Here is a 25,560-nt window from a genome sequence, read left to right as displayed (position 1 = left end):
GCAAAATCATTAAGCGATGACGTCACCATGACGTCACAGATCGACAAAACTTGTGACGTCACTATGACGTCATATGATGACGCCATCACATGACATGGTCGCTTTGCATTGCCTCCGTGATTGGTGGCCGATCACGGAGCCCATGTAAAAGCAGGCGAGGTGCAGAAAGCTTGCAGTGCCTTCGATCCTGTGGGCAGTCAGAAACCACGTTATGTGCAGAAAGCTTTCGGAGAGGGGCGGGGGAGAATCAATGCATCGTCTGGCGAAAAAGATGGCTTTCGTTTTCGAGCCGTCCCAGGCGAAGGCATAAGCGCCCGTGTCTTTTTTTTTTTTCATGTAATTTTTTCGCATACATTTTACCTATGCGGTCAGTTTAGCCACTGCTTCAAAATGTATGGCTGTCTTACATATTGGCATCGATATTGGTGACCACCACGTTTTTTACCACCTGACGGAAACAAATTATCAGACCTCATGCACACCGTCAGAATTATTTCTGGCTAAAGAAAGCGGGTTTGCGCGCCACACACCATATTATTATTATTAGTCGTTACGCAAAAAAAAATGGTTATGTCCTACATGCCAATTTTTGTGTATACCAAGTGAACAAGACGCGAGTTACGCGAGTAATTTATTACTTTTGGTACTGCGGCCACGCCGACTGACACATTCGGCATGAAATGGCTTGAAACAGCAGAGCGCGGGAGGCAGCCTTCAAAAACAAATCGAATGCACGAAATAAAAGATAGGATATGAAGGGTGCAAACGCGTTAGCATGAGCTAGTTACTACATGCATATCTGCTACGTTCTCATGGTTATCTCCAGTTTATTCTCTCCTGCAGCAAGTGTGGGCCAATGCGGTGACAAACGGAAGTGTGGGCCAATGCGGTGACAAACCAGCTGAAAGGAAATACCCCAAGGATATTATGACGTCTTGGTTGACGCGACGTTTATTCAGCTCAAGGCCTCGGAAGAGAATGGGACGAGCGCACACACACTCGATGATCATAACAATGACACACGGTGACGATGAGGACAGAGAGACAAACGGATGATGATGATTATGATAATGCACAGATGAGAAAGAAGCACATACCTAGTGCCCACAATATATACAAAAACCCCGTTTCACAACACACAAACGTGTTCTCTGTGTGATGAATCGCTGCAGTATTATGTTGCAATGACGCTGTATTAAATATTGCCCAAATTTCCGCAATTTTAGCTAATAGCGGCCAAAATATCAGGCGCGTAGCAGGCGCTCGCCGCTTTGGCGGGGCTTCCGCCGTGGAGAAATAGCCGCAGCGCTATGGGCAGCACGGTATGGGCGGTCAGGTAGTGAACAGTAGCGTAGGAATGTTTTTAGATGCGAAGCAGCTTATGCTGGAGTTCAATCCGGTGGTGTGCGGCGTGACCACCCTTACTGCGCATGCACAAACCCTCTCCACACACCTCCTCTCCCCACATTCCCCCTCCTCGTTTAGATAAAAGGCTCGCGTTAGGTCATACACACGCTCAGTCACTGCGCCGGTGTCATGAGTTCCGACGTCAACGTCGGCCCCAGTTGCAGAGAGTTCCGTTTGGTGTTGCAGAAGTCTGTTGCCAGACTTCGGGATATTTGCCCCTGCAGTTCCAGCTTTCCCGTAATGTTGCTGTGTAATCCGCTGGCATTGCGCAAGTGCCTGCAGTATGTTCCGTTCTACAATTAACGGATCGGACTCGATCTTGTCTCGGAAGTAGGGAATTCAGGCGTTCGGACTCGATTGTGTCTCAAAAGTAGGAAACCCACGCGCAACGACGGGTTTACCGGGGAAACTGAATGGCGTCGCATAAGTCCGGACACTGCGTGGGCAGCGTTGCGATATATCAGACTCGTTGTCTCCGCACAGCTATGTCCGTAGCTGTGCGTGCCGTGTCGACTACGCACAGCGACGTGTTCGCTGGGGCACGGCTGGACTGGAAAAACGCGCGCGCGCGTACCGTGGCTGGGGAAGCTGATTCAACAAGTGATTCGGGCACACTACGGACGCTGGCAAAATAGTGAGAACCGCGAGGCGGCACGTGGGTTACTGGCGCCCCAGTGACACGGGCACACCACGGATACTTGCAAAACAGTGAGAGCCGATGGGAAAACATGCTGGACCTAACTTCAGCAACTGCTGCCGGCACAATATCTAAGAACAGTAAATTGCCAGCATTCTCGCCTGATTGGCTGTAGCGACTGCCAACGCAATATACTCGGCCTAACTAAAACAGCTGATGTCAATCACAACGCACAGGCACTTGCGAAATGCACTGCGGAATACACAAGAACCTTACGGGAAAGCTAGAACTGCAGAGACAAATTTTAGCCGCCAGATTTGGCGGCAGTCTGGCAACACTAACCTCCAAGTCTGGCAACAAGCACCGGAGGTCGTGCAACGTGATTCCATTGAGAGAACAGGAGTAGGGGCGCCGTGCAGTGAGGAGTGGGGGGCAGAGCACTGAGAGCAGTGTCACTTGATCTGCCACTGGAATGCAGCACGCTTCCAGAGAGCAGGTGGGAGGGAGTAAAAAAAAACGAGTGAGGAGAAATGTTATGCATCCCAGCATCCTCTGCTGCGAAGCACGTGTGATCTGAGCAGGGCCAGCCGGGCGGTCGAGGAAAGCACATGTGGCAGTGATCGGTAGGACGCACACGCTTGCTCGCCATCCTGCAAAGTTGCCGCTTCCTACTATTACATGATGGAATCGCAAGCTCAGCGCATCCTGCTTTCTTTGATGCAACGTCAGCCACTGTCTACTACAGAAGTTAAAGTGAATTTGATTGCTTTTTTGCTTGTTTGAGCGCGCACGTCGCACATGCATTTTTGCGCGCGTGGCCACGCGTTTAGTGATTGTTTGTAGGGACCCTAGCCCACTATTCTTACCGTAAAATGCCGAGCAAGCGCCCCCCTTACGGGGAAGGATAATCCGACCAGATTTGAAGGGGAGGGGGGGGGGGGGCTTGCTTGTCCCGAACCGAAATTCAAGATTGTCAAGTATTTCGGCAAGACGACGACGCTTTGCTGCCACCGTCCCCCGTGCATTTGACGACAGGCAAGGTAGACGAACACTACCAGAATCTACCACAACGACGTCAAAATTGTTGGAGCCAGAGCACCACACACGCTTCGGTGCCGCCATTGCCGCCGTACACGAGCAAGCGAAATACAAACAAGTGAGGAGGATTGTTGGGAGGGTATGAGCAGATATGACGTTAACAAGTCACGTGACTTCCTGCGTTCTCCGCTCACTCCGCTTTTCAACGGGGAGCAGACTGAACTGCTCTTCGCTGCTCTCGGCGCAGCAAAAGCGCTCTCGCTCTACCAATGGATGACGGTGTTCCAACTCCTGTTCGACCAGTGAAACACGCCGGCTCTGAAGAGAGCACTTTCAGCGTGCTTTTGAGTGCTCCTGCTCTCCCAATGGAATTCGCCAGACTTCTGCAACCACTTACGAAGACGCGTTAACCTGCGCCGACTGCGCTGGTGTCATGAGTTCCAACGTCGGCGCCAGTTGCAGTAATACTTTAACGCCTGCCGAGATCGCGAAGCAGCGGGTGGAGCAGCGGAAGGCTCGACGCGCCGAAGCGCAACGTAAACGTCGGCAAGCGGACCCCGAGCTCCGGGCTAGGGAAGCCCAGCGCAAACGGCAACGCCGGCGGGAAACTACTACGGCTGAAACGCGGGCTCGACATGCCGAAGCGCAACGGCAGCGTCGGCAAGCAAACCCCGCCGTACGCAACGCCGACGTCGAGGCCAAGCGTCGGCGTCGGCAAGCAAACTGCGCCGTACGCAACGCCGACGTCGAAGCCAAGCGTCAGCGTCGAGCCAACGCGTCGGCTGCGGACAGACGACGCGAGTCCAACGCCCGTGCAGAACGCCTCGCTAGACAACTTCAACGCCCGGGCTTCGACGGTGCCGACATCCGGTTCCAGCGCGAATTCCTCGACTGGAGCTTCGGGCACAGCTGCAGTTGGTTCGACAACGATCTGACCGAGGTCGGTAGCATGCGCAACGAACGCCAACGCAACGCGATCGTGCAAGTGCTCCGGCTTCGCATCGCCTCATGGTCCCCTTTAGCGGGAGATAGTGTAATTTTCGAAGGGGGGAGGGGGGGTTTCGACCATACTTTGTGCATGTTCGTGCGTGCGTTTGTAAAAGGAAAGAAATGGAAAAGTGCAGTAGCAAGGAAAGAAGAGCCAAGCAATCTATGCCACTAGCTCCTCTGCTTATTAAGACCCCGCGACACTGAACTGAAGCTTGGTTAAATATCTTTTTTTTTTTCTTGCCTTGCACCCGGCTCTACAGGTTCATATATCAACTCTTTTTAGAAGATCTGTGGGAAGATGTGCAGTTCTTGAATTGAAGAGCATTGTTTCAGTAAGCTTATCAGTTTCCAGAAAGGTGTTTTGGGAGCCCTTTTTAAAGGGCCCCCATCGCAAATCTTGGGCACGTACTGGAAGCTGCAAAGTCAAGGGCGTCCGCAGAACTTTTTGCAAGGGGCTGCATCAGCAGGAAGAGGGGGGGGGGGGGGGGGGGGCTCGCATCCAACACAGGTAGCTTTTCTTTCACTGCCGTGACATCACCGGCAAGATTAGTCAATAGTAGTGTGTAACGTGCAAAGTTGGCAGGCAGCCCTGAAGCTACTGCATAGAAAATTATTATCCAAAAATTCCAAGGGGGGGCAGCCGCCCCCCCTTGCACCCCCCTCCGGACGCCCATGTGCAAAGTGCTGTCAGGGGAGCGCCTAACTTTTTTTTTTTTTTTTTCAAATCTGTCCATTCTTGGAGGAGTCGGGAGGAAATTTAACTGCCCTGTTAACATGCCACGATAAAGGGCATCGAATATTTCCTTCCTGGACATGGGTAGTGCAGTAACTATGCTTGTAGTAGGTTTCTTGAAAGGATATGATTCCATTGATATGAGATGCAACTTGGTAACAAAAGAAGGGTGCTTCGGACTGTAGTTGGTACTCCATGATTCTTAAGGCCAAAGCGCGGAGAAACAAATTACGACAGACTTTGTGTCATACTCTTCGTTCTTTACCCTTAAAGGGGTACTGACATATCTCAGTACCCTGAGAGGTACTGAGGGTTTCCATGAGCATTCTCAGTTGTTTTCTTGTGTCAAAGTCCTCAAGAACCTAGAAAATGTACTGGTAAGCATTGAGTGCACCTTGAAAAATTTATTACAACATGTTCTTAAAAGCTAGTTTCAATTCCTGCTGTACCCCAACATCACAGCAAAGCATAAGCTTCTCGTCACATGCTCGTGCAAGATACTGTGACATTTCCACAGCCGCTACACTGCATGGCTCCGTTAGTGATGCACAAGTGGCCATTTTGTGTGTTTTCGGTGCCTTACATAGTCACAACTAGCCATACTGGTGCGTGAAGTTGCCAGAATTGACACTGGCACTTGAAGTCACGCTAGTGTCCATGTCAGTGAGTGCGCCATGCAAAAATTAACTTTAATATCAAAATAAAATATCTTAAAGGGACCGACAACCAATTTCTGTGGTGCCCATTTTCTTTAGCGCAACGGAAAGCTTACCGGTGAGTGTGTATAATCACGGCACGGTAAGGTGGAAAACGCCGTGAAACATTTGTAATCAGAATTTTTCCATCTGCGGCGAATATGAAGTCGTAAACACAAGTGACAACGCATGCTGCGAACAGTGAGCGCGAGAGCCATTCGTGTTCGAGCGCGGCAGTTTGCTGCGCATGCGCCACGGCTCGACATGTTCCACTGGCTACCACAAAGGCAGCGCCGCTTCTCACCGTGCAACTCCTTTTACCTCTTAAGCAACACAGAATAGAGCGGGGTTGGATAATAATATACATGCTCTAATTTTCAGGACTAATTATGGCTCACAACGCGAAAAGGATGCTGGAATCTGGCACTATATTTCACTGTCTTTTCACTTTTACCAGGATCTAATCGCACGTTTTGACCAGTTGTCGGTCCCTTTAACAGCATTTCCTGAGCTTTGCACTTGGTCAGGGCCTTATATGTATGCAGGAGATTTGTATGACAGAGTAAAGTCAGCTTCGAAAATTGGTGTACAGCTTCAGTAATATATTGAGGAGGAATGCTCTTAGTTGTTCCAAAGTGTCTCTTACACTATTTAAATAAGACACTTCAGGGTTCCCTTTCAGTGAGCTGTATGCTCACTTGATGTTGTAGATACGGCTTTGAGATCGATAGGCATCATCCATTTCCCTACACCACTTCTATCATTTTATTTCAGCATGCCTGTTGTTGTAGAAAGAAGTCAACGAAACCTGTGCAGACGGAGAACGCATGGCCTCTCAACACCACCATGGACGTAGCAGCCGAGACATCGAGAAGCGTTGACGCCTGTACACAGGCAACTTTTGTCACTGTTAAGGTGCACAGGTACATGCAAGCCACTGATGTCGAGGATTCCGAGGACAGTGACATTCCCACGCGAGAATTTCCAGGTAAGGGCTCAAATTTACCGTAAGAGTTTTAGGTCCGAAGGCAGTCGAACATCCTTAACATGACGTCAGGTGCGATAATTGAAACTGTTTATTGTGTGTGTGATTTCAACCCCTTAACCGTTTTGTTTTATGGGAGTTTTTCTGTGTAAATGTTTATTTTTCTTAAATTTGATATTGAATATATTGCTTCTAAAAAGCATGTTCTGATTGACGAAAAAAATTGAAGTGTATATTAAGTCAAATTAGCATAATCAAGTTTATTGCTCCATGGCCTATTTGTGTCTTTCACAATTTGCGAAATAATATAATAAAAAAACTGGCAAATATAACACGTCAAGTCATCAGGCTATGTTATATGGAACGCCTTACCAGGGACGCCCAGAAATGGTAACCGAGGAGGCTTGTTGGGGATGCTGTTTACGTCAGCCTTTCTACAATTACACGCACTCATGTTGGTGTCCTCTGAGCAGTCTTCCTCATCTGATGAACTGCTAATCCCGATGTCATCATCCCTACCGCTCTTGCTTCCAGAATCGAAGTAAACTTCAGTATCTGAATAATTAGCGCCTGAAGAGCTGTACAATGACGAAAGGCTTTTTTTTTTTGACAATGCACAAGCAACGCACGCGTCACCTTCACTAGACAGCATCTTCTATACTCAAGTCTCAAAACAGTGTGAAATGGCGGTTAAAATAAAAGAAATTGCCAAGCAAGTGCTGCCATCTGTGAAGCGACAAATGAGCGAGTCTCATTCAAAACGCTCATGATGAGATCTTATCTCAAGCTGACAAGCCACCCTCATCCAAAACAGTTAAGGGGTTAAATAACCTTTTTGTTCCTTTACTGCGACATGTGCTCCAAGACAAATCGCTCTCTCAACGTACTCGATTTCACCTGATCGTTCGGCATGTCTTGTGCTTTGTAAATATTTCAGTTGATAAATTTTGTCATTTACTTTGTCACAGGAATCACCATTCCAGTCTACATTTTTTTCTTTCCTTGGTCGCCTGTTATCTTTCCGTTCGAGCACACAACAGCTACGTGCTTTTGGCACCATATGTTCCCCTCATTTTGACAACATAATTTTCCCTTTCAATTTGATTATTCCTGGCCAGTCACTGTTTTAAAGAATGATGCATTTTATTACAGTGATTTTGATCTTACATTCCTTTGGCATTGGTCACCGACATGCTTGTAGCCTCAACCCCACAACAGCAAGGATCCTGTGTGTATACCTTTTTCTTCAGGACTGGATCTAAAAACCAACCTCCTTGTGCGTCTCCACACAGCCTCACTTGTGTGCCAAGTGCCACAGCTTCCCAAGAGAGCCCCAGAGTTGCCACTTCACATTTCAGCCAAGCAGATGAGGTAAGTGCTTCCGGGCAGGCTAATGGGCTTCTCATATCACTGCTATTCCTAGTAAGTCCTTCCTGAGAACTTCAGCACTAACACGGTGGCCACCAAAGGGTGAAACTTTTGCTCATTTCGCATTCTCTCATAATGTCTTTCCTTGATATGCAAGCGACAAGCAATATGCTTGTCTACAAAACAGTTCAACAGTTAAATAATCGCTCTCTTACACTCTGCTCAATTGGCCTGTGAGCGGAACAACGTTACCATTCTACTTTTTGTTGCCAGCAGGGGCATTATTTACCGCGCTCACGGATTCGACCTTGACAATGTAGGACTAAGCAATGCATTCACTTTAGTTACGACCATCTTCAGTTCAATGTAATTTTGACTCACATCAGAGGCCACATTATCTTTATCAGAGGCCACATTATCTGAAAGCTTCGTACATGATGTCACCACAAATTTCAAAGTGTTTTTTCGTTATTTTAGCCATACTGGCCCAACAAACTTTACTAAAGCTTGGCATGTTAACCCTCTGGCCCCCACAGATGACAAGGTACTTCATTTTTTACGATTAGGAACTATGTAAGCCCTTGTAGACACCGTCAAAATCCATGATGTCACGGCGATTGGTGTGAGAACTTCAGCGTGGCGTCGCCACGTGCACTTTCTTTTTGTGCGTTATGTTGCTTACCAAGCGTCTTCTCGCAGCAAGCACGGCGATTTTGGCATTGGCAGAGTAATTTACTAATATGAGAAAAATCGGTTTTCTCTTTAGTGTCCCTTAAAACGTGCATGTGAGGGAACCCTAGCTGGTCAAAGTTGATGCTAGTCTGCCACTACAATATGAACGTGCTTTGTAAACATGCCCTGTTTTTGGCACAAAAAGGTCCAAATTTTACTTTGTCACAGGCATCGACATTCCTGTCTACATTTTTTGTCTTTCACTAGATCGTCGGATCTTTCCGTTCGAGCACACAACAGCTACGTGCTCTTGGCACCACATTTTCCACTCGTTTTAACAACATAATTTTCCCTTGCCAGTTGATTATTCGTTGGTAACGACTGTTTTTAAAAAATGACACACTTTATTAGAATTATTTTGATTGCAGTGCCTATTCTGTGGTCCAGACCACAGGATAAACTCCAGCTTTATTCTGTGGACCAGACCACAAAATAAAATTCAGTGTTATCTTGTGGACCACACCCAGAAGTTGCGCGCTGTGGTAAGGTGGCTAGCCATTCTAGCCACCCTAGCTGTGGGCTGTGCAGAATGTACTGTAGAAGCAGCCCACCTCTCTTGACGACGGTTTTATGTCACAAATTGTGAATATTTATTCTGTGGTCTGCTCCACAGAGCAGGCACTGCTCCCTCCTCCCTTGACGACAGCTTCTCTCGCGAATCGCAATATTTGCTCGCCATTTTGTCAATCGATATTAAAGACGCGTATGTTGGCGTATGCGTGAAAGATTCCAATGTTTTGACATATGCGAGTATTGATATCAGCCGCAGATGAACTTGTTATTGTGAACGGAAGCAGCAAGACTAAGGCGTATAATGATAACAAATGACGGCGGTTCTAAAATTTCGTGACCTGATCTATTGCGTGCGGAACACTGAAGTCACTTTCACCACAGTACGCTTGTGTCATGTGAAAAAGTGCACTAACATTTGCACAGGAGACTCTAATTTTGAGCAATCCTTCTGAATGGGCGCGGCCATAAATCACCCGAAAAAGAACGCTAACGTCACCGCGAAAAGAAAATAATAATAACAAATGACAGCATGTATAAAACTTTATGGCCTTGATCCATCGAGTAGGCAACGCTTAAGCCACTTTCGCTGCAGTACACCTGTGTCAAGCAAAAAAAAAGCGCAATAAGATTGGCGAGAACCTACTAGTTGTCACTGGACACAGCACACTTTGTCACTTAAGTACATACACTTGCACGCGTCGTATAATTACGAGTACTTGTATGATCGTCAACGTCCAAAAACGTTACAGAAACAGCTAAAGTAGCCCCTTGCCAACCTCAGTGCACTTTTTTTTGCACGACACTAATGCACTGCGGTGAAAGTGACTGAAGTGTGCCCTGATGCGATAGATCAGGGCCATAATATTTTAGTAGCGTCGCCCTTTGTCGTTATGATTTCCTTCTCGCGGTGGCATTGACACTGTTCTTCGGGAGATCTGTAGCCCTGTTCGCTCAATCGGGGGGATCACTCAAAATTTGAATCTCCCGTGCAGATCTTAGTGTACTTTTTTTTTTTTGCATGACACAAGTGTACTGACGTGAAGTAACTTAAGTGTTCCGCACGCGATAGATCAGGTCCAGAAATTTTTAGAACCGCTGTCATTTGTTATTAAACGCCTTCTTTTTGCTGCTTCAATTCACAACAAGTTTACTTGCTTTGGCATGTCAGCCCAGCAAGCATGAAGGTGGGCTTCACCTTCGCATTTAGAACCTTTTACTTATAAGCGTCTTCCATCTCGCGTACTATGCCCGGAAATGACCTCCTTGGTCCGGACTTATTCACAAAACTGCGAGCGAATATTGCGATTCGCGAGAGAAGCTGTTGTCAAGAGAGGAGGGTGCAGTGCTTATTCTGTGAACTAGACCACACAATAAACCCTTCCAATTTGTGAGAGAAACCCGTTGTCAAGAGAGGTGGGCTGTTTGGGCTACAGCAATGCCTGGTGTGCACGGTCCACAGCACAAGTCTCTTTGGTGTGGTCCACAAAATAAAGCTGCACTTTAGTTTGTGGTCTAGTTCACAGAACAAAGCTGCAGTTTATCCTGTGGTCTGGTCCACATAATAGATTGGGGCTATATTCTGTAGTCTGGTGCACAAAAACCGTCGTCAAGAGAAGTGGGCTGCTTGGGCTACGGTACATTCTGCGCGGCCCACAGCGCACAACCAGTGGCACAACTTTATTGTATGGTCCACAAATTAACCCTGCATTTTATTTCGTGGTCTGGTCCACAGAATAAAGCTGCAGTTTATCCTGTCGTCTGGACCACAGAATAGTCACTGTGTATTTTGATCTTACATTCCTTTCGCCTTGGTCACTGACATGCTTGTAGCCTCAACCCCACAACAGCGAGGATCCTGCATGTATCCTTTTTTCTTCAGGACTGGATCCAAAAACCAATCTTCTTGTGCGTCTCCACACAGCCCACTTGTGTGCCAAGTGCCACAGCTCCCCAACAGCGCCCCAGAGTTGCCACTTCACATTTCAACCAAGCAGATGAAGTAAGTGCTTCCGGGCAGGCTAATGGGCTTCTCATATCATTGCTATTCCTAGTAAGTCCTTTCTGACAACTACAGCACAAACATGGTGTGCACCAAAGGGTGAAACTTTTGCTGATTTCACATTCTCTCATAATGTCTTTCCTTGATATGCAAGCAACAAGCAATATGTTTCTCTACAAAACAGTTAAACAGCTAAATCATTGCTCTCTTACACTCTACTCAATTGGCCTGTGAGCGGAGCAATGTTATCGTTCTATTTTTTGTTGCCAGCAGGGACATTATTTACTGCGCTCACGGATTCGAACTTGACAATGTAGGACTAAGCAATGCATTCACTTTTACGACCATCTTCAGTGTAATTTTGACTCACATCAGAGGCCACATTATCTTTAGAGGCCATGTTCACACCTATGCGACGCGATCGTCTCAAAGCAATGGTGCATACTAGTCGTTGCAGAAAATGTTTGGATGGCACATTTCAATTCGTGAGCACAGTATGCGTGAATTGATGTTGAGGACACTCACCGTAATAGCTTCTCGTCTATGGTGTTGTAGTGGCAAGCACGAAGTGTGGGTTTCGTTCCCATCCATGGCAGCCACATTGCAACGTGCATGAAATGCAGTGGCACCTAAGTGCTTACACAGGAACCCTAAAGTGAAGCAATGAATCAGTTTAAACTGATAAATCTAACTCTGAAAACTCCACTGTTGTTAATTCCACCACCAAAGTTTTTTTTTTTTTTTTTGTAGGAGAGAAAACCAAAATCAAAGTTTCATTCTTTAATTTCACGCTGAAAGCTTCGTACATGATGTCACCACAAATTTCAAAGTGTTTTTTCGTTATTTTAGCCATACTGGCCCAACAAACTTTACTAAAGCTTGGGATGTTAACCCTCTGGCCCCCACAGATGACAAGGTACTTCATTTTTTACGATTAGGAACTATGTAAGCCAGGCACGTAGCCAGAATTTTTTTTCGGGGGGGGGGGGGGGGCAATGCCTAATTGTTCGAAAGAAAGTATTTCCATGGCAAAAATAAAACAAAAGTTGCCGGGAATATAGAAGGCCGGACGAATTTCGGGGGAGGCCCGGGCCCCCCGGCCCCCCCCCCTTGCCTACGTGCCTGATGTAAGCCCTTGTAGACACCGTCAAAATCCATGATGTCACGGCGATTGGTGTGAGAACTTCAGCGTGGCGTCGCCACGTGCACTTTCTTTTTGTGCGTTATGTTGCTTACCAAGCGTCTTCTCGCAGCAAGCACAGCGATTTTGGCATTGGCAGAGTAATTTACTAATATGAGAAAAATCGGTTTTCTCTTTAGTGTCCCTTAAAACGTGCATGTGAGGGAACCCTAGCTGGTCAAAGTTGATGCTAGTCTGCCACTACAATATGAACGTGCTTTGTAAACATGCCCTGTTTTTGGCACAAAGAGGTCCAAATTTTACTTTGTCACAGGCATCGACATTCCTGTCTACATTTTTTGTCTTTCACTAGATCGTCGGATTTTTCCGTTCGAGCACACAACAGCTACGTGCTCTTGGCACCACATTTTCCACTCGTTTTAACAACATAATTTTCCCTTGCCAGTTGATTATTCGTTGGTAACGACTGTTTTTAAAAAATGACACACTTTATTAGAATTATTTTGATTGCAGTGCCTATTCTGTGGTCCAGACCACAGGATAAACTCCAGCTTTATTCTGTGGACCAGACCACAAAATAAAATTCAGTGTTATCTTGTGGACCACACCCAGAAGTTGCGCGCTGTGGTAAGGTGGCTAGCCATTCTAGCCACCCTAGCTGTGGGCTGTGCAGAATGTACTGTAGAAGCAGCCCACCTCTCTTGACGACGGTTTTATGTCACAAATTGTGAATATTTATTCTGTGGTCTGGTCCACAGAGCAGGCACTGCTCCCTCCTCCCTTGACGACAGCTTCTCTCGCGAATCGCAATATTTGCTCGCCATTTTGTCAATCGATATTAAAGACGCGTATGTTGGCGTATGCGTGAAAGATTCCAATGTTTTGATATATGCGAGTATTGATATCAGCCGCAGATAAACTTGTTATTGTGAACGGAAGCAGCAAGACTAAGGCGTATAATGATAACAAATGACGGCGGTTCTAAAATTTCGTGACCTGATCTATTGCGTGCGGAACACTGAAGTCACTTTTACCACAGTACGCTTGTGTCATGTGAAAAAGTGCACTAACATTTGCACAGGAGACTCGAATTTTGAGCAATCCTTCTGAATGGGCGCGGCCATAAATCACCCGAAAAAGGACGCTAACGTCACCGCGAAAAGGAAATAATAATAGCAAATGACAGCGTGTATAAAATTTTATGGTCTTGATCCATCGAGTACGCAACGCTTAAGCCACTTTCGCTGCAGTACACCTGTGTCAAGCAAAAAAAAAAGCGCAATAAGATTGGCGAGAACCTACTAGTAGTTGTCACTGGACACAGCACACTTTGTCACTTAAGTACATACACTTGCACGCGTCATATAATTACGAGTACATGTATGATCGTCAACGTCCGAAAACGTTACAGAAACAGCTAAAGTAGCCCCTTGCCAACCTCAGTGCACGTTTTTTTGCACGACACTAATGCACTGCGGTGAAAGTGACTGAAGTGTGCCCTGATGCGATAGATCAGGGCCAGAATATTTTAGTAGCGTCGCCCTTTGTCGTTATGATTTCCTTCTCGCGGTGGCATTGACACTGTTCTTCAGGAGATCTGTAGCCCTGTTCGCACAATCGGGGGGATCGCTCAAAATTTGAATCTCCCGTGCAGATCTTAGTGTACTTTTTTTTTTTTTTTTGCATGACACAAGTGTACTGACGTGAAGTAACTTAAGTGTTCCGCACACGATAGATCAGGTCCAGAAATTTTTAGAACCGCTGTCATTTGTTATTATACGCCTTCTTTTTGCTGCTTCAATTCACAACAAGTTTACTTGCTTTGGCATGTCAGCCCAGCAAGCATGAAGGTGGGCTTCACCTTGGCATTTAGAACCTTTCACTTATAAGCGTCTTCCATCTCGCATACTATGCCCGGAAATGACCTCCTTGGTCCGGACTTATTCACAAAACTGCGAGCGAATATTGCGATTCGCGAGAGAAGCTGTTGTCAAGAGAGGAGGGTGCAGTGCTTATTCTGGAACTAGACCACACAATAAACCCTTTCTATTTGTGAGAGAAACCCGTTGTCAAGAGAGGTGGGCTGTTTGGGCTACAGCGATGCCTGGTGTGCACGGTCCACAGCACAAGTCTCTTTGGTGTGGTCCACAAAATAAAGCTGCACTTTAGTTTGTGGTCTAGTTCACAGAACAAAGCTGCAGTTTATCCTGTGGTCTGGTCCACATAATAGATTGGGGCTATATTCTGTAGTCTGGTGCACAAAAACCGTCGTCAAGAGAGGTGGGCTGCTTGGGCTACGGTACTTTCTGCACGCCCCACAGCACACAACCAGTGGCACAACGTTATTCTATGGTCCACAAATTAACCCTGCATTTTATTTCGTGGTCTGGTCCACAGAATAAAGCTGCAGTTTATCCTGTGGTCTGGACCACAGAATAGTCACTGTGTATTTTGATCTTACATTCCTTTCACCTTGGTCACTGCCATGCTTGTAGCCTCAACCCCACAACAGCGAGGATCCTGCATGTATACCTTTTTCTTCAGGACTGGATCTAAAAACCAATCTTCTTGTGCGTCTCCACACAGCCCACTTGTGTGCCAAGTGCCACAGCTCCCCAACAGCGCCCCAGAGTTGCCACTTCACATTTCAACCAAGCAGATGAAGTAAGTGCTTCCGGGCAGGCTAATGGGCTTCTCATATCAGTGCTATTCCTAGTAAGTCCTTCCTGACAACTACAGCACAAACATGGTGTGCACCAAAGGGTGAAACTTTTGCTGATTTCACATTCTCTCATAATGTCTTTCCTTGATATGCAAGCAACAAGCAATATGTTTGTCTACAAAACAGTTAAACAGCTAAATCATCGCTCTCTTACACTCTACTCAATTGGCCTGTGAGCGGAGCAATGTTATCGTTCTATTTTTTGTTGCCAGCAGGAACATTATTTACTGCGCTCACGGATTCGAACTTGACAATGTAGGACTAAGCAATGCATTCACTTTTATGACCATCTTCAGTGTAATTTTGACTCACATCAGAGGCCACATTATCTTTAGAGGCCATGTTCACACCTATGCGACGCGATCGTCTCAACGCAATAGTGCATACTAGTCGTTGTAGAAAATCTTTGGATGGCACATTTCAATTCGTGAGCACAGTACGCGTGAATTGATGTTGAGGACACTCACCGTAATAGCTTCTCATCTATGGTGTTGCATTGGCAAGCACGAAGAGTGGGTTTCGTTCCCATCCATGGCAGCCACATTGCAACGCGAGTGAAATGCAGTGGCACCTAAGTGCTTACACAGGAACCCTAAAGTGAAGCAATGAATCAGTTTAGACTAATACAAACCGAACTCTAAAAAACTCCACTGTTGTTAATTCCACCACCAAAGTTTTTTTTTTTTTTTTTTTTGTAGGAGAGAAAACCAAAATCAAAGTTTCATTCTTTAATTTCACGCTGAAAGCTTCGTACATGATGTCACCACAAATTTCAAAGTGTTTTTTCGTTATTTTAGCCATACTGGCCCAACAAACTTTACTAAAACTTGGCATGTTAAGCGTCTGGTCCCCACAGATAATAAGGTACTTCATTTTTTACGATTAGGAACTATGTAGGCCCTTGTAGACACCGTCAAAATCCATGACGTAACGGCGATTGGTGCGAGAACTTCAGGGTGACGTCGCCACGCACACTTTCTTTTTGTGCGTTATCTTGCTTACCAAGCGTCTTCTCGCAGCAAGCATGGCGATTTTGGCATTGGCAGAGTAATTTACTAATATGACAAAAATCGGTTTTCTCTTTAGTGTCCCTTTAAATGTGCATGTGAAGGAACCCTAGATGGTCAAAATTGATGCATAGTCTGCCACTACAATATGAACATGCTTTGTAAACATGCCCTGTTTTTGGCATAAAAAGCTCCAAATGATAAATTTTGTAATTTTTACTTTCACAGGCATCAACATTCCTGTCTACTTTTTTTGTCATCCAATAAATTGTCGGGTATTTCCGTTCGAGCACACAACAGCTACGTGATCTTGGCACCACATTTTCCACTCATTTTGACAACACAATTTTTCCTTGCCAGTTGATTATTCGTTGGTAACGACCGTTTTTAAAAAATGACGCACTTTATTACAGTTATTTTGATCTTACATTCCTTCCGCGTTGGTCATTGGAATGCTTGTAGCCTCAACCCCACAACAGCGAGGATCCTGCATGTATACCCTTTTCCTCAGGACTGGATCTAAAAACCAATCTCCTTGTGCGTCTCCACACAGCCCACTTGTGTGCCAAGTGCCACAGCTCCCCACCAGATCCCCAGAGTTGCCACTTCACATTTCAGCCAAGCAGATGAGGTAAGTGCTTCCGGGCAGGCTAATGGGCTTCTCATATCACTGCTATTCCTAGTAAGTCCTTCCTGACAACTACAGCACAAACATGGTGTGCACCAAAGGGTGAAACTTTTGCTGATTTCACATTCTTTCATAATGTCTTTCCTTGATATGCAAGCAACAAGCAATACGCTTGTCTACAAAACAGTGGAACAGCTAAATCATCGCTCTCTTATACCCTAGTTACACGTGCACGCTAACCTCAGTTACGACGAAGCTCAGTTAACCGCAGTAAACTACAGTTACCGCCAACGGCAGTTGGCACCTGTTACACGGGAAAGGCTGTCGATGGTTTTCAGCTGTGAAGCAGGTCACGTGACAAACAGCTTCACGAATTAAATATAAAGATTTAGCTGTGTTTCGTAAGTATACTGGCAAATAAAATGCATTCCTTTTGAAATAAATACTTCCTGTTTACACCTGCAGTCCCTGACCTTATTGCATCACGTGTTTTGACAATGTTTGGCAGAAGTTTAGGCTGGTGCTCGCAACTATGGGCAAAGTCACCTTGCAGTCGGCGTTAAAGCCAAGACAATCCGTTGTATGGTATGTTTACTCTCACCGTGTCTATCCGTGTGCGGTGCATGATTTGTTTTGCCGTACTGTTTGATGTATCAGCAACTTTAGCATTGAGACAGATCAGTTGACGCGCTTCTGGGACGATGTTTCGGCCTCCGTTAGAACCATGCTGCCTCGGACCGCCAACGTAGATACCGCCATTTTGTTAGTTAGCTTCGTTAACTGAGGTCGTCAACCTCAGTTTGGGGCAACTACGGTTAGTGGCATAACTGCAGTTAGGCTTTCTGTCTAACTGGATGTAACCGCGGTTTGCTTCAAGTGAGGTTCATCGTAGCTGAGGTTAGCGTGCCCGTGTAACAACGGTATTACACTCTGCTCTATTGGCCTGTGAGCAGAGCAACGTTATCGTTCTACTTTTTGTTGCCAGCCGGGACATTATTTATTGCGCTCACGGATTCGAACTTGACAATATAGGACTAAGCAGTGCATTCACTTTAGTCACGACCATCTTCAGTTCAATGTAATTTTGACTCGCATCAGAGGCCACATTATCTTTAGAGGCCATGTTCACACCTATGCGACACGATCATCTCAAAGCAATGGTGCATACTAGTCGTTGTAGAAAATGTTTGGATGGCACATTTCAATTCATGAGCACAGTACGCGTGAATTGATGTTGAGGACACTCACCATAATAGCTTCTCGTCAATGGTGTTGCATTGGCAAGCACGAAGTGTGGGTTTCGTTCCCATCCATGGCAGCCAGATTTCAACGCGAGTGAAATGCAGTGGCGCCTGAGTGCTTACACATGAACCCTAATGTGAAGCAATGAATCAGTTTAGACTGATAAATCGAACTCTGAAAACTCCACTGTTGTTAATTCTACCACCAAAGTTTTTTTTGTTTTTTTTCCAGAAGAGAAAACCAAAATCAAAGTTTCATTTTTTAGTTTCACGCTGAAAGCTTCGTACATGATGTCACAAATTTCAAGGTGTTTTTTTCGTTATTTTAGCCATACTGGCCCAACAAGCTTTACTAAAACTTGGGATTTTAAGCCCCTGGCCCCCACAGATGATAAGGTACTTCTTTTTTTTTATTAGGAACTAGGTAGGGCCTTGTAGACACCGTCGAAATCCATGACGTCACGGCGATTGGTGCGAGAACTTCAGGGTGGCGTCGCCACGCACACTTTCTTTTTGTGTGTTATCTTGCTTACTAAGCGTCTTGTCGCAGAAAGCATGGCGATTTTGGCATTGGCAGAGTAATTTACTGATATGAGAAAAATCGGTTTTCTCTTTAGTGTCCCTTTAAATGTGCATGTGAACGAACCCTAGCTGGTCAAAACTGATGCATAGTCTGCCACTACAATATGAACATGCTTTGTAAACATGCCCTGTTTTTGGCACAAAAACCTTCAAATGATAAATTTTGTAATTTCATTTTGTTACAGGCATCGACATTTCTGTCTACATTTCTTGTCTTTCAATAGATCGTTGGATCTTTCCGTTCGAGCACACAACAGCTACGTGCTGTTGACAACATAATTTTCCTTTGCCAGTTGATTATTCGTTGGTAATGGCTGTTTTTAAAAAATGACGCACTTTATTAGAGTTATTTTGATCTTACATTCCTTTCGCCTTGGTCACTGGCATGCTTGTAGCCTCAACCCCACAACAGCGAGGATCCTGCACGTATACCTTTTTCTTCAGGACTGGATCTAAAAACCAGTCTCCTTGTGCATCTCCACACAGCCCACTTGTGTGCCAAGTGCCACAGCTTCCCACCAGAGCCCCAGAGTTGCCACTTCACATTTCAGCCAAGCAGATGAGGTAAGTGCTTCCGGGCAGGCTAATGGGCTTCTCATATCAGTGCTATTCCTAGTAAGTCCTTCCTGACAACTACAGCACACACATGGTGTGCACCAAAGGTGAAACTTTTGCTGATTTCACATTTTCTCGTAACGTCTTTCCTTGGTATGCAAGGAGCACAGCTAAATCATCGCTCTCTTATACCCTTGTTACACGGGCACGCTAACCTCAGTTACGACGAAGCTCAGTTAACCGCAGTAAACTGCAGTTAACGCCCTGTTACACGGGAAAATCTGTCGATAGTTTTCGGCTGTGAAGCAGGTCATGTGACACACAGTTTCACGAATAAAATATAAAGATTTAGCTGCGTTTCGTAAATATACTGGCAAATAAAATGTATTCCCTTTGAAATAAATACTTCCTTTTACAGCTGCAGTCCCCGAGCTTATTGCATCATGTGTTTTGACAATGTTTGGCAGAAGTTTAGGCTGGTGCTCGCAACTATGGGCAAAGTCATCTTGCGGTCGGCGCGAAAGCCAAGACAATCCGTTGTCTGGTATGTTTGCTATCACTGTGTCTATAGTGCCTAGAATATATACTTACTAGTGTGCCGACCGCGGGCGTCGCGGTGGCACGGAGAATGATGCCTTCCACCGGCGGCCACCAGACGGCGATAGCCGTAGGGACCATGCTATGCCGAGCGGCGTCTCTAGACGACGCGCGCCTGTGAGAGACGCCGACGGGCTGTCCCAGCCAGCTTTACGCTGAGGAACGTTGGTTGGGGTCAGGTTGGGGTGCAAAGCGTAATCGAAGGAATGTGATTTCGTAGCACTAGCAAGCGATCATACGCACAGTTATTGTTAATACGCTGCGCGATACCGGCTCTTTATTCGAAAAATACTATTATATGCGACACATGACCACAAATGCTAAATTCACAGCAATTTATAGCTAATTACCATACATTTACTAATGATCTGTTTATTTACCTAAGGACACATATCTTGCTATTTATCTATTTAATCACCTAACGACACATATTTTACTAATTATCTATGTAATCACCTAATGACGCTCAGTGTAGCAATTATTGAAGTGTTTCTCACAAACGACAGCCGCCGGAGTTAGTCTTCGATTTGTGCTCTTTATATTATTCTCCCACTCGGCTAAACGTAATTAAATTTCTGTGTCCACAGGAGCGCTGAATAATGAGACCCGCTCGTTGTTTGAGCAGTAGCCACTCGTACAATATGGGACAAAACAGGTGCTGTCTTTACGCCTCGTTTTCTGCAATCACATCGTGGTTCTGTGAACAGAAACAAGTGCGAAGTGCGCGCACAGAAAAGAAACCTAGCAATGACATGCGGAGACACCATAAGCTACTGGCTCGAAAGCGACAACGCCCCACAAGTTTACCGCAACGGAATATTTCTTAACTCCGTGATCACAACCGACTGCGCTTACGAACGGGCAACCGAAGCGCAATTGAGCGGCGCGTTGCGCGTGCAACGCGCGCGCTTGGCTTGATGCACCGCTCGGTTAGCATTCTGGTGGCGTCTGGCGGAAGGCATCACCGTCTGTGCCAGCGTCTCTTATTGGAAACGCACGGCGGTCGGCACACTAGTCGGTATATTCTAGGCACTATACCGTGTTTAGCCGTGTGTGGTGCGTGATTTGTTTTGCCGTACTGTTTCATGTATCAGCAACTTTAGCGTTGATACAGATCAGTTGACGCGCTTCTGGGATGACATTTCGGCCTCCGTTAGAACCATACTACCTCGGACCGCCGATATAGATACTGCCATTTTGTTTGTTAGCTTCGTTAACTAAGGTCGTCAACCTCAGTTTGGTGCAACCACGGTTAGTGGCATAACTGCAGTTAGGCTTTCCGTCTAACTGGATGTAACCGCAGTTTGCTGCAACTGAGGTTCATCGTAGCTGAGGTTAGCGTGCCCGTGTAACAACGGTATTACACTCTGCTCAATTGGCCTGTGAGCGGAGCAACATTATCATTCTACTTTTTGTTGCCAGCAGGGACATTATTTACTGCGCTCATGGATTCGAACTTGACAGTGTAGGACTAAGCAATGCATTCACTTTAGTTGCGACCATCTTCAGTTCAATGTAATTTTGACTCACATCAGAGCCCACGTTATCTTTAGCGGCCATGTTCACACCTAAGGGACTCGGATCGTCTCGAAGCAGTGGTGCATACTAGTCGTTGTAGAATATGTTTGGATGGCACATTTCAATTCGTGAGCACAGTACGAGTGAATTGATGTTGAGGACACTCACCGTAATAGCTTCTCATCTATGGTGTTGCATTCGCAAGCACGAAGAGTGGGTTTCGTTCCCATCCATGGCAGCCACATTTCAACGCGAGTGAAATGCAGTGGCGTCTAAGTGCCTACACAGGAACTCTAAAGTGAAACAATGAATCAGTTTAGACTGATACAAACCGAACTCTGAAAAACTCCACTGTTGTTAATTCAACCACCAAATTTTTTTTTTTTTTTGTAGAAGAGAAAACTAAAATCAAGGTTTCATTCTTTAATTTCGCGCTGAAAGCTTCGTACATGATGTCACAAATTTCAAAGTGTTTTTTCGTTATTTTAGCCATACTGGCCCAACAAACTTTACTAAAACTTGGCATGTTAAGCCTCTGGCCCCCACAGATGACAAGGTACTTCATTTTTTACGATTAGGAACTATGTAGGCCCTTGTAGACACCGTCAAAAACCATGACGTCACAGCGATTGGTGCGAGAACTTTAGGGTGGCGTCGCCACCAGCACTTTATTTTTGTGCGTTAGCTTGCTTACCAAGCGTCTTCTCGCGGCAAGTGTGGCGATTTTTCATTGGCAGAATGATTTACTAATATGAAAAAAATCGGTTTTCTCTTTAGTGCCCCTTTAAACGTGCATGTGAAGGAACCCTAGCTGGTCAAAGTTGATGCTAGTCTGCCACTACAATATGAACGTGCTTTGTAAACATGTCCTATTTTTAACACAAGAAGCTCCAAAATTTCATTAGAATTCAGATTACGGCTGTATGGCCATTGGCAATTTGTTAGTATTTGCCACCTTAGAAATGCTCAACTGAACCACTCTGATGTGTGTCATGGTTTTTCTGGCTATTTCACCATTTTCTCGGATACTGCAGTCCGTAAACTTTCGATTCCAACTGTGAATTGTCTCTGTGAGCTCAAGTATGTTTTGCCACTACAGCTGCTGGACTTCCGCACGCTGCCAAACAAAGGTTTGTTTTTGTTCTCTCTTTCAAGGCTGTGAAAGGGGAGCTTGTGTCCAGCAAGCTGTCCCAGTGCGCAGGTCAGTGGTCATGACGGTCATCGCAAGAGTGGATACGGCTACTCAGTGTGACCGAAGAGCCAGTGTTGCTGCCCAGTCCACCTTCAGCGAGGCCACTTCCATCCCAGTCGACGCATGTGGACTTCCCCCATACAAACGGTCTCTGCAAGGATGCACTCCGAGGGCGTGGTGCGACTACGATGTTTCCGCTATCGGCGAACAGCAAGGGCCGGAGAAAGGTGCAACGTGTGTTTGCACACAGACCATTTTTCACAGTTGGGCTTCACATTCTGCGCACCGACAGTGAAACACACAGGCGTGTTTTCCCCCCACTTATTAAACAGGAACTCTTTTCTCTCTTGGTAAAATTTCCTTGCTTAACATTTTTCAAGGAGATCACAGTCCATGGTTTGGGTTCGTTGGTATAATCCTTGGCCTCGGTGCTGCTAGTTAAGTCTTTTAGAAAGAAAAATTCAGAGCCTTTCCAGTACTGTGAATATGGAAGCCAGCAAATCCAGCAGCCGCGGCTGCACATTCTGTGACAACAGCCCATTCGTGCTTCCGTGTGCATTGGCGCTCCTTTAATCCCCGCTCTCTTTGCTCCGAGTGAACGACACGCACCCGTCCAATGGCGAGTCCAAAGGGCAACTTCTGATAACAACGTTAGTGCTATCTATACGTTGCGAGACAAAGGGGCTCAACGATTTGCAGCAAGTGCCGCCGCCAAGTATCGCAACACTTGTGAATGAGGCATCAGCGGTGGCGAGGGGCACCGAAAATTGTTGTTCTACGCGTCGTTTTGTCCGCGGACGTGATCTACCGGAACTCAGCTATACACAGCTTCGCTGTAAAAGATATTGTAAACTTGTCTTCGTCTGTGCCCTTCAGGATGTCACCATCGCACCCTGAACGGGTTTTCGAAAGCAGTCTCGAAGGCCATGCTTTGCCACATGGAAGCGACTTTCACCATTTACCATATGGCAGTGGTTCTCAGCCATGGGTGTTTCGGGGACCCCTTTTGGACCGGTGGAAGTGACGAGGGACCCCTTGCAGTGAGAGAAACAGGGGGAAGGAGGGGGGCTCATAAATTACCACAGCATGCAGCGTGAAATAGGTGCCTTGTATTTCTCCCTGGCAAAGAATGGTCAAACTAAAGTGCCGCACCAATGCGATCTCAACAGCTTGTGAATAAGTTGCGCGGTCTGCAGCCACATTCAACCTGTTTTGTCCATGTTTGCTGTTCGAATATGCAAGCCTAGAAAAAGTATGCTGGCGTGCATATGTCGTAGAAAACTGAAAAAAAAAAAAAAAAACTTTACAGCCATCTCATGGAGAAGGGGAAACATAAGTCAGCTCCACTTCAATGCAAAAATGTTACGTGGCGAAGCATACCAAAAATCGGAAGGGGACGCTCTCACGGGACATAGTGTGCCTCCGAGAAACGCGTTTTTTTTTTTTTTTTTTTCGAGGATGGGTTTCACGGACCCCCAAACATGGCTTCGTGGACCCCTTGGGGTCCGCGGACCGCCATTTGAGAACCACTGGAGCCCAAGACATGGCAACTATGGCGTCATTTATTGAGCTCCAGTTGCTGAGATGGGCATAGAAAAAGAAAACTTGTCATTCCTGTCTTAAAAGCTGGGCACATAGCGGTGCCATCTTTTACTTTAGTACTATTAGGCAATTTGAACCATAGTATGTGATCTTTCTGCAGAGTAGCCATAAGCACAAAGTTGTATTTTTGTTACGTGAAGAGGAAAACGTATGCCTCTGTTACAATCCAGGACATTACGAAGGAAGAGGGCTGAGCAAAAATTAGGCTCGTGCAAATAGTAAATTTTAGGTTCGAAGTGAATAGTGATTTGGTCGAATAATTTCGAGTCAAATTTGTATAGTAGTATATATCAATTTGAATAGTGCTATATATAAAGAAAAATAAGCATGTTTGTCATGACCCAACTAACCTGCACGATGGTTTTTTTTTTTAATTTAAAGAAGGCATGCACAAATGTCATTCTTTTTGGTTCTAGGACTGGTATATAAAGATGAGTAGATAGGACTATAGGTCGGCAGTAGAAGGTGAAGCTCACTCAGATTCACTAAAATATATTTTGTGCTTAGGACTCACTTGAACTCAGACTCACTAAAATTTTCCTCAGCCGGACTCACCAGACTCAAACTCGCGGACCGAACAGAGTCTGAGTGAGTCGACTGATGAGTGAGTTTGCCAACCTATGGTGTTGGTAGCAGGTTTCCTCGCAAGAAACAAAAAATACAAAAGTACTTTGTTATAAAAAAACTACCTTGTTATTCTGTCCATATAGTGAAAAAGCATAATCTCAAGGAAGAGCACTTGCAAAAGGAGTCTTAAATTTCTCGTATATCCCTTTATACTGGTAACGATTCCAAGACTCGAGTGTAATCGGCACCGCCCCTTTTTCCAACTCCTTGTCTATGTTCCCTAGCTTCAAATATTCCTTACGTTTCTCCCTGCGGTATCTCACTAAATTTTTGGTCGATTACATATGCTTTTGCGTTGTGCGTGAATTTTCAGTGTTTGTAGTAACGTTCACTTGACAATGTCGAGATTATATTTCTTTGCATCGCAATGCACTAAGTTCCTGTTTTGGTTTCAGATCTTCTGCATATGCCCTTGGTTGCGAAGACACGAACTCTACCATTGCCTCATCGACATGAACACGAATCACTTGTATGTTGGGGTGTGTGATATGGTGACCTCTCTACCCAAATTGAGAGGTGGCTGGAACCTCATCGATGTGTCAGGGAGGAAGTGTGCGCACAACTTGTTCGACTCTTTACGACTCTTTATTAGCGGCATGAGCAAGAAGTCACATTCTTGTTTCTCTTCAAAGAACTTCTGGTCAAGAACTTGCTTTCAGTTTTCCGAATATCCAGAAAATATGTTTTAAAAAATAAAACCGGTAAGAAAACGTTGGTCCTGGTTCAAGAGTTATGTTGGATGTGATATCGGAGCATAAGTTTGCTGAAGATGAGGGCCAATGAACTGTCAGGACAATTAATGAAATTTAATTGAATGAGTTCATTGAAAGAGCAGAGGCTCTTCTTGTGAGCAACTGGAATCGATGCGGCGTCTGTTGGAGCAAGTCTCAACCACTCGCTTGTTTCTACATGGCCTCTGGGATCCGCTTCAACAGCACGCGAAACGTAAAGCTTACCCAAAAAAAGAGAATGTAAGGGCTTGTTTTATTTTGTTAGATGCCACCAACAGACAACAGAAACCAATAGAAAATGAAATCCGAAGGTTGCAGGT

At 45.6% G+C, this 25,560-nt stretch overlaps 1 protein-coding gene across 15 annotated transcripts; it reads left to right on the top strand.

Moving 5' to 3' along the window:
• Positions 1-3,466: 3,466 nt before the first annotated feature.
• On the top strand, positions 3,467-25,223 carry LOC119401926 (uncharacterized). Of its 15 annotated transcripts, none has more exons than XM_049418428.1 (9): positions 3,467-4,022; positions 6,275-6,488; positions 7,778-7,856; positions 11,020-11,097; positions 14,825-14,902; positions 16,521-16,598; positions 18,905-18,982; positions 22,244-22,507; positions 24,905-25,223. In XM_049418428.1, exons 1-8 carry the CDS (start codon positions 3,516-3,518, stop codon positions 22,248-22,250), a joined length of 1,119 nt encoding a protein of 372 aa, XP_049274385.1. In that variant the 5' UTR covers positions 3,467-3,515; the 3' UTR covers positions 22,251-22,507; positions 24,905-25,223. The 15 variants fall into 15 exon arrangements, with proteins under 15 accessions (XP_049274385.1, XP_049274384.1, XP_049274390.1 ...); XM_049418427.1 differs by having other exon boundaries at positions 7,736-7,856; XM_049418433.1 differs by lacking the exon at positions 11,020-11,097.
• The last annotated feature ends 337 nt before the right edge of the window (positions 25,224-25,560 follow it).

Source organism: Rhipicephalus sanguineus, chromosome 8 (assembly GCF_013339695.2).
Source record: "Rhipicephalus sanguineus isolate Rsan-2018 chromosome 8, BIME_Rsan_1.4, whole genome shotgun sequence".
In the NCBI taxonomy this organism is placed as follows: domain Eukaryota; kingdom Metazoa; phylum Arthropoda; class Arachnida; order Ixodida; family Ixodidae; genus Rhipicephalus; species Rhipicephalus sanguineus.
Note: the sequence above shows the minus strand (reverse complement) of the source record. Positions and strands in the feature narration are given on the sequence as shown.

Coding starts and splice junctions, on each gene's coding strand:
- LOC119401926 (XM_049418427.1), top strand. CDS start 3,516: ATGAGTTCCAACGTCGGCGCCAGTTGCAGTAATACTTTAACGCCTGCC. Junction 7,857..11,019: donor ATTTCAGCCAAGCAGATGAG/GTAAGTGCTTCC, acceptor GTCTCCACACAG/CCCACTTGTGTGCCAAGTGC. Junction 14,903..16,520: donor ATTTCAACCAAGCAGATGAA/GTAAGTGCTTCC, acceptor GTCTCCACACAG/CCCACTTGTGTGCCAAGTGC.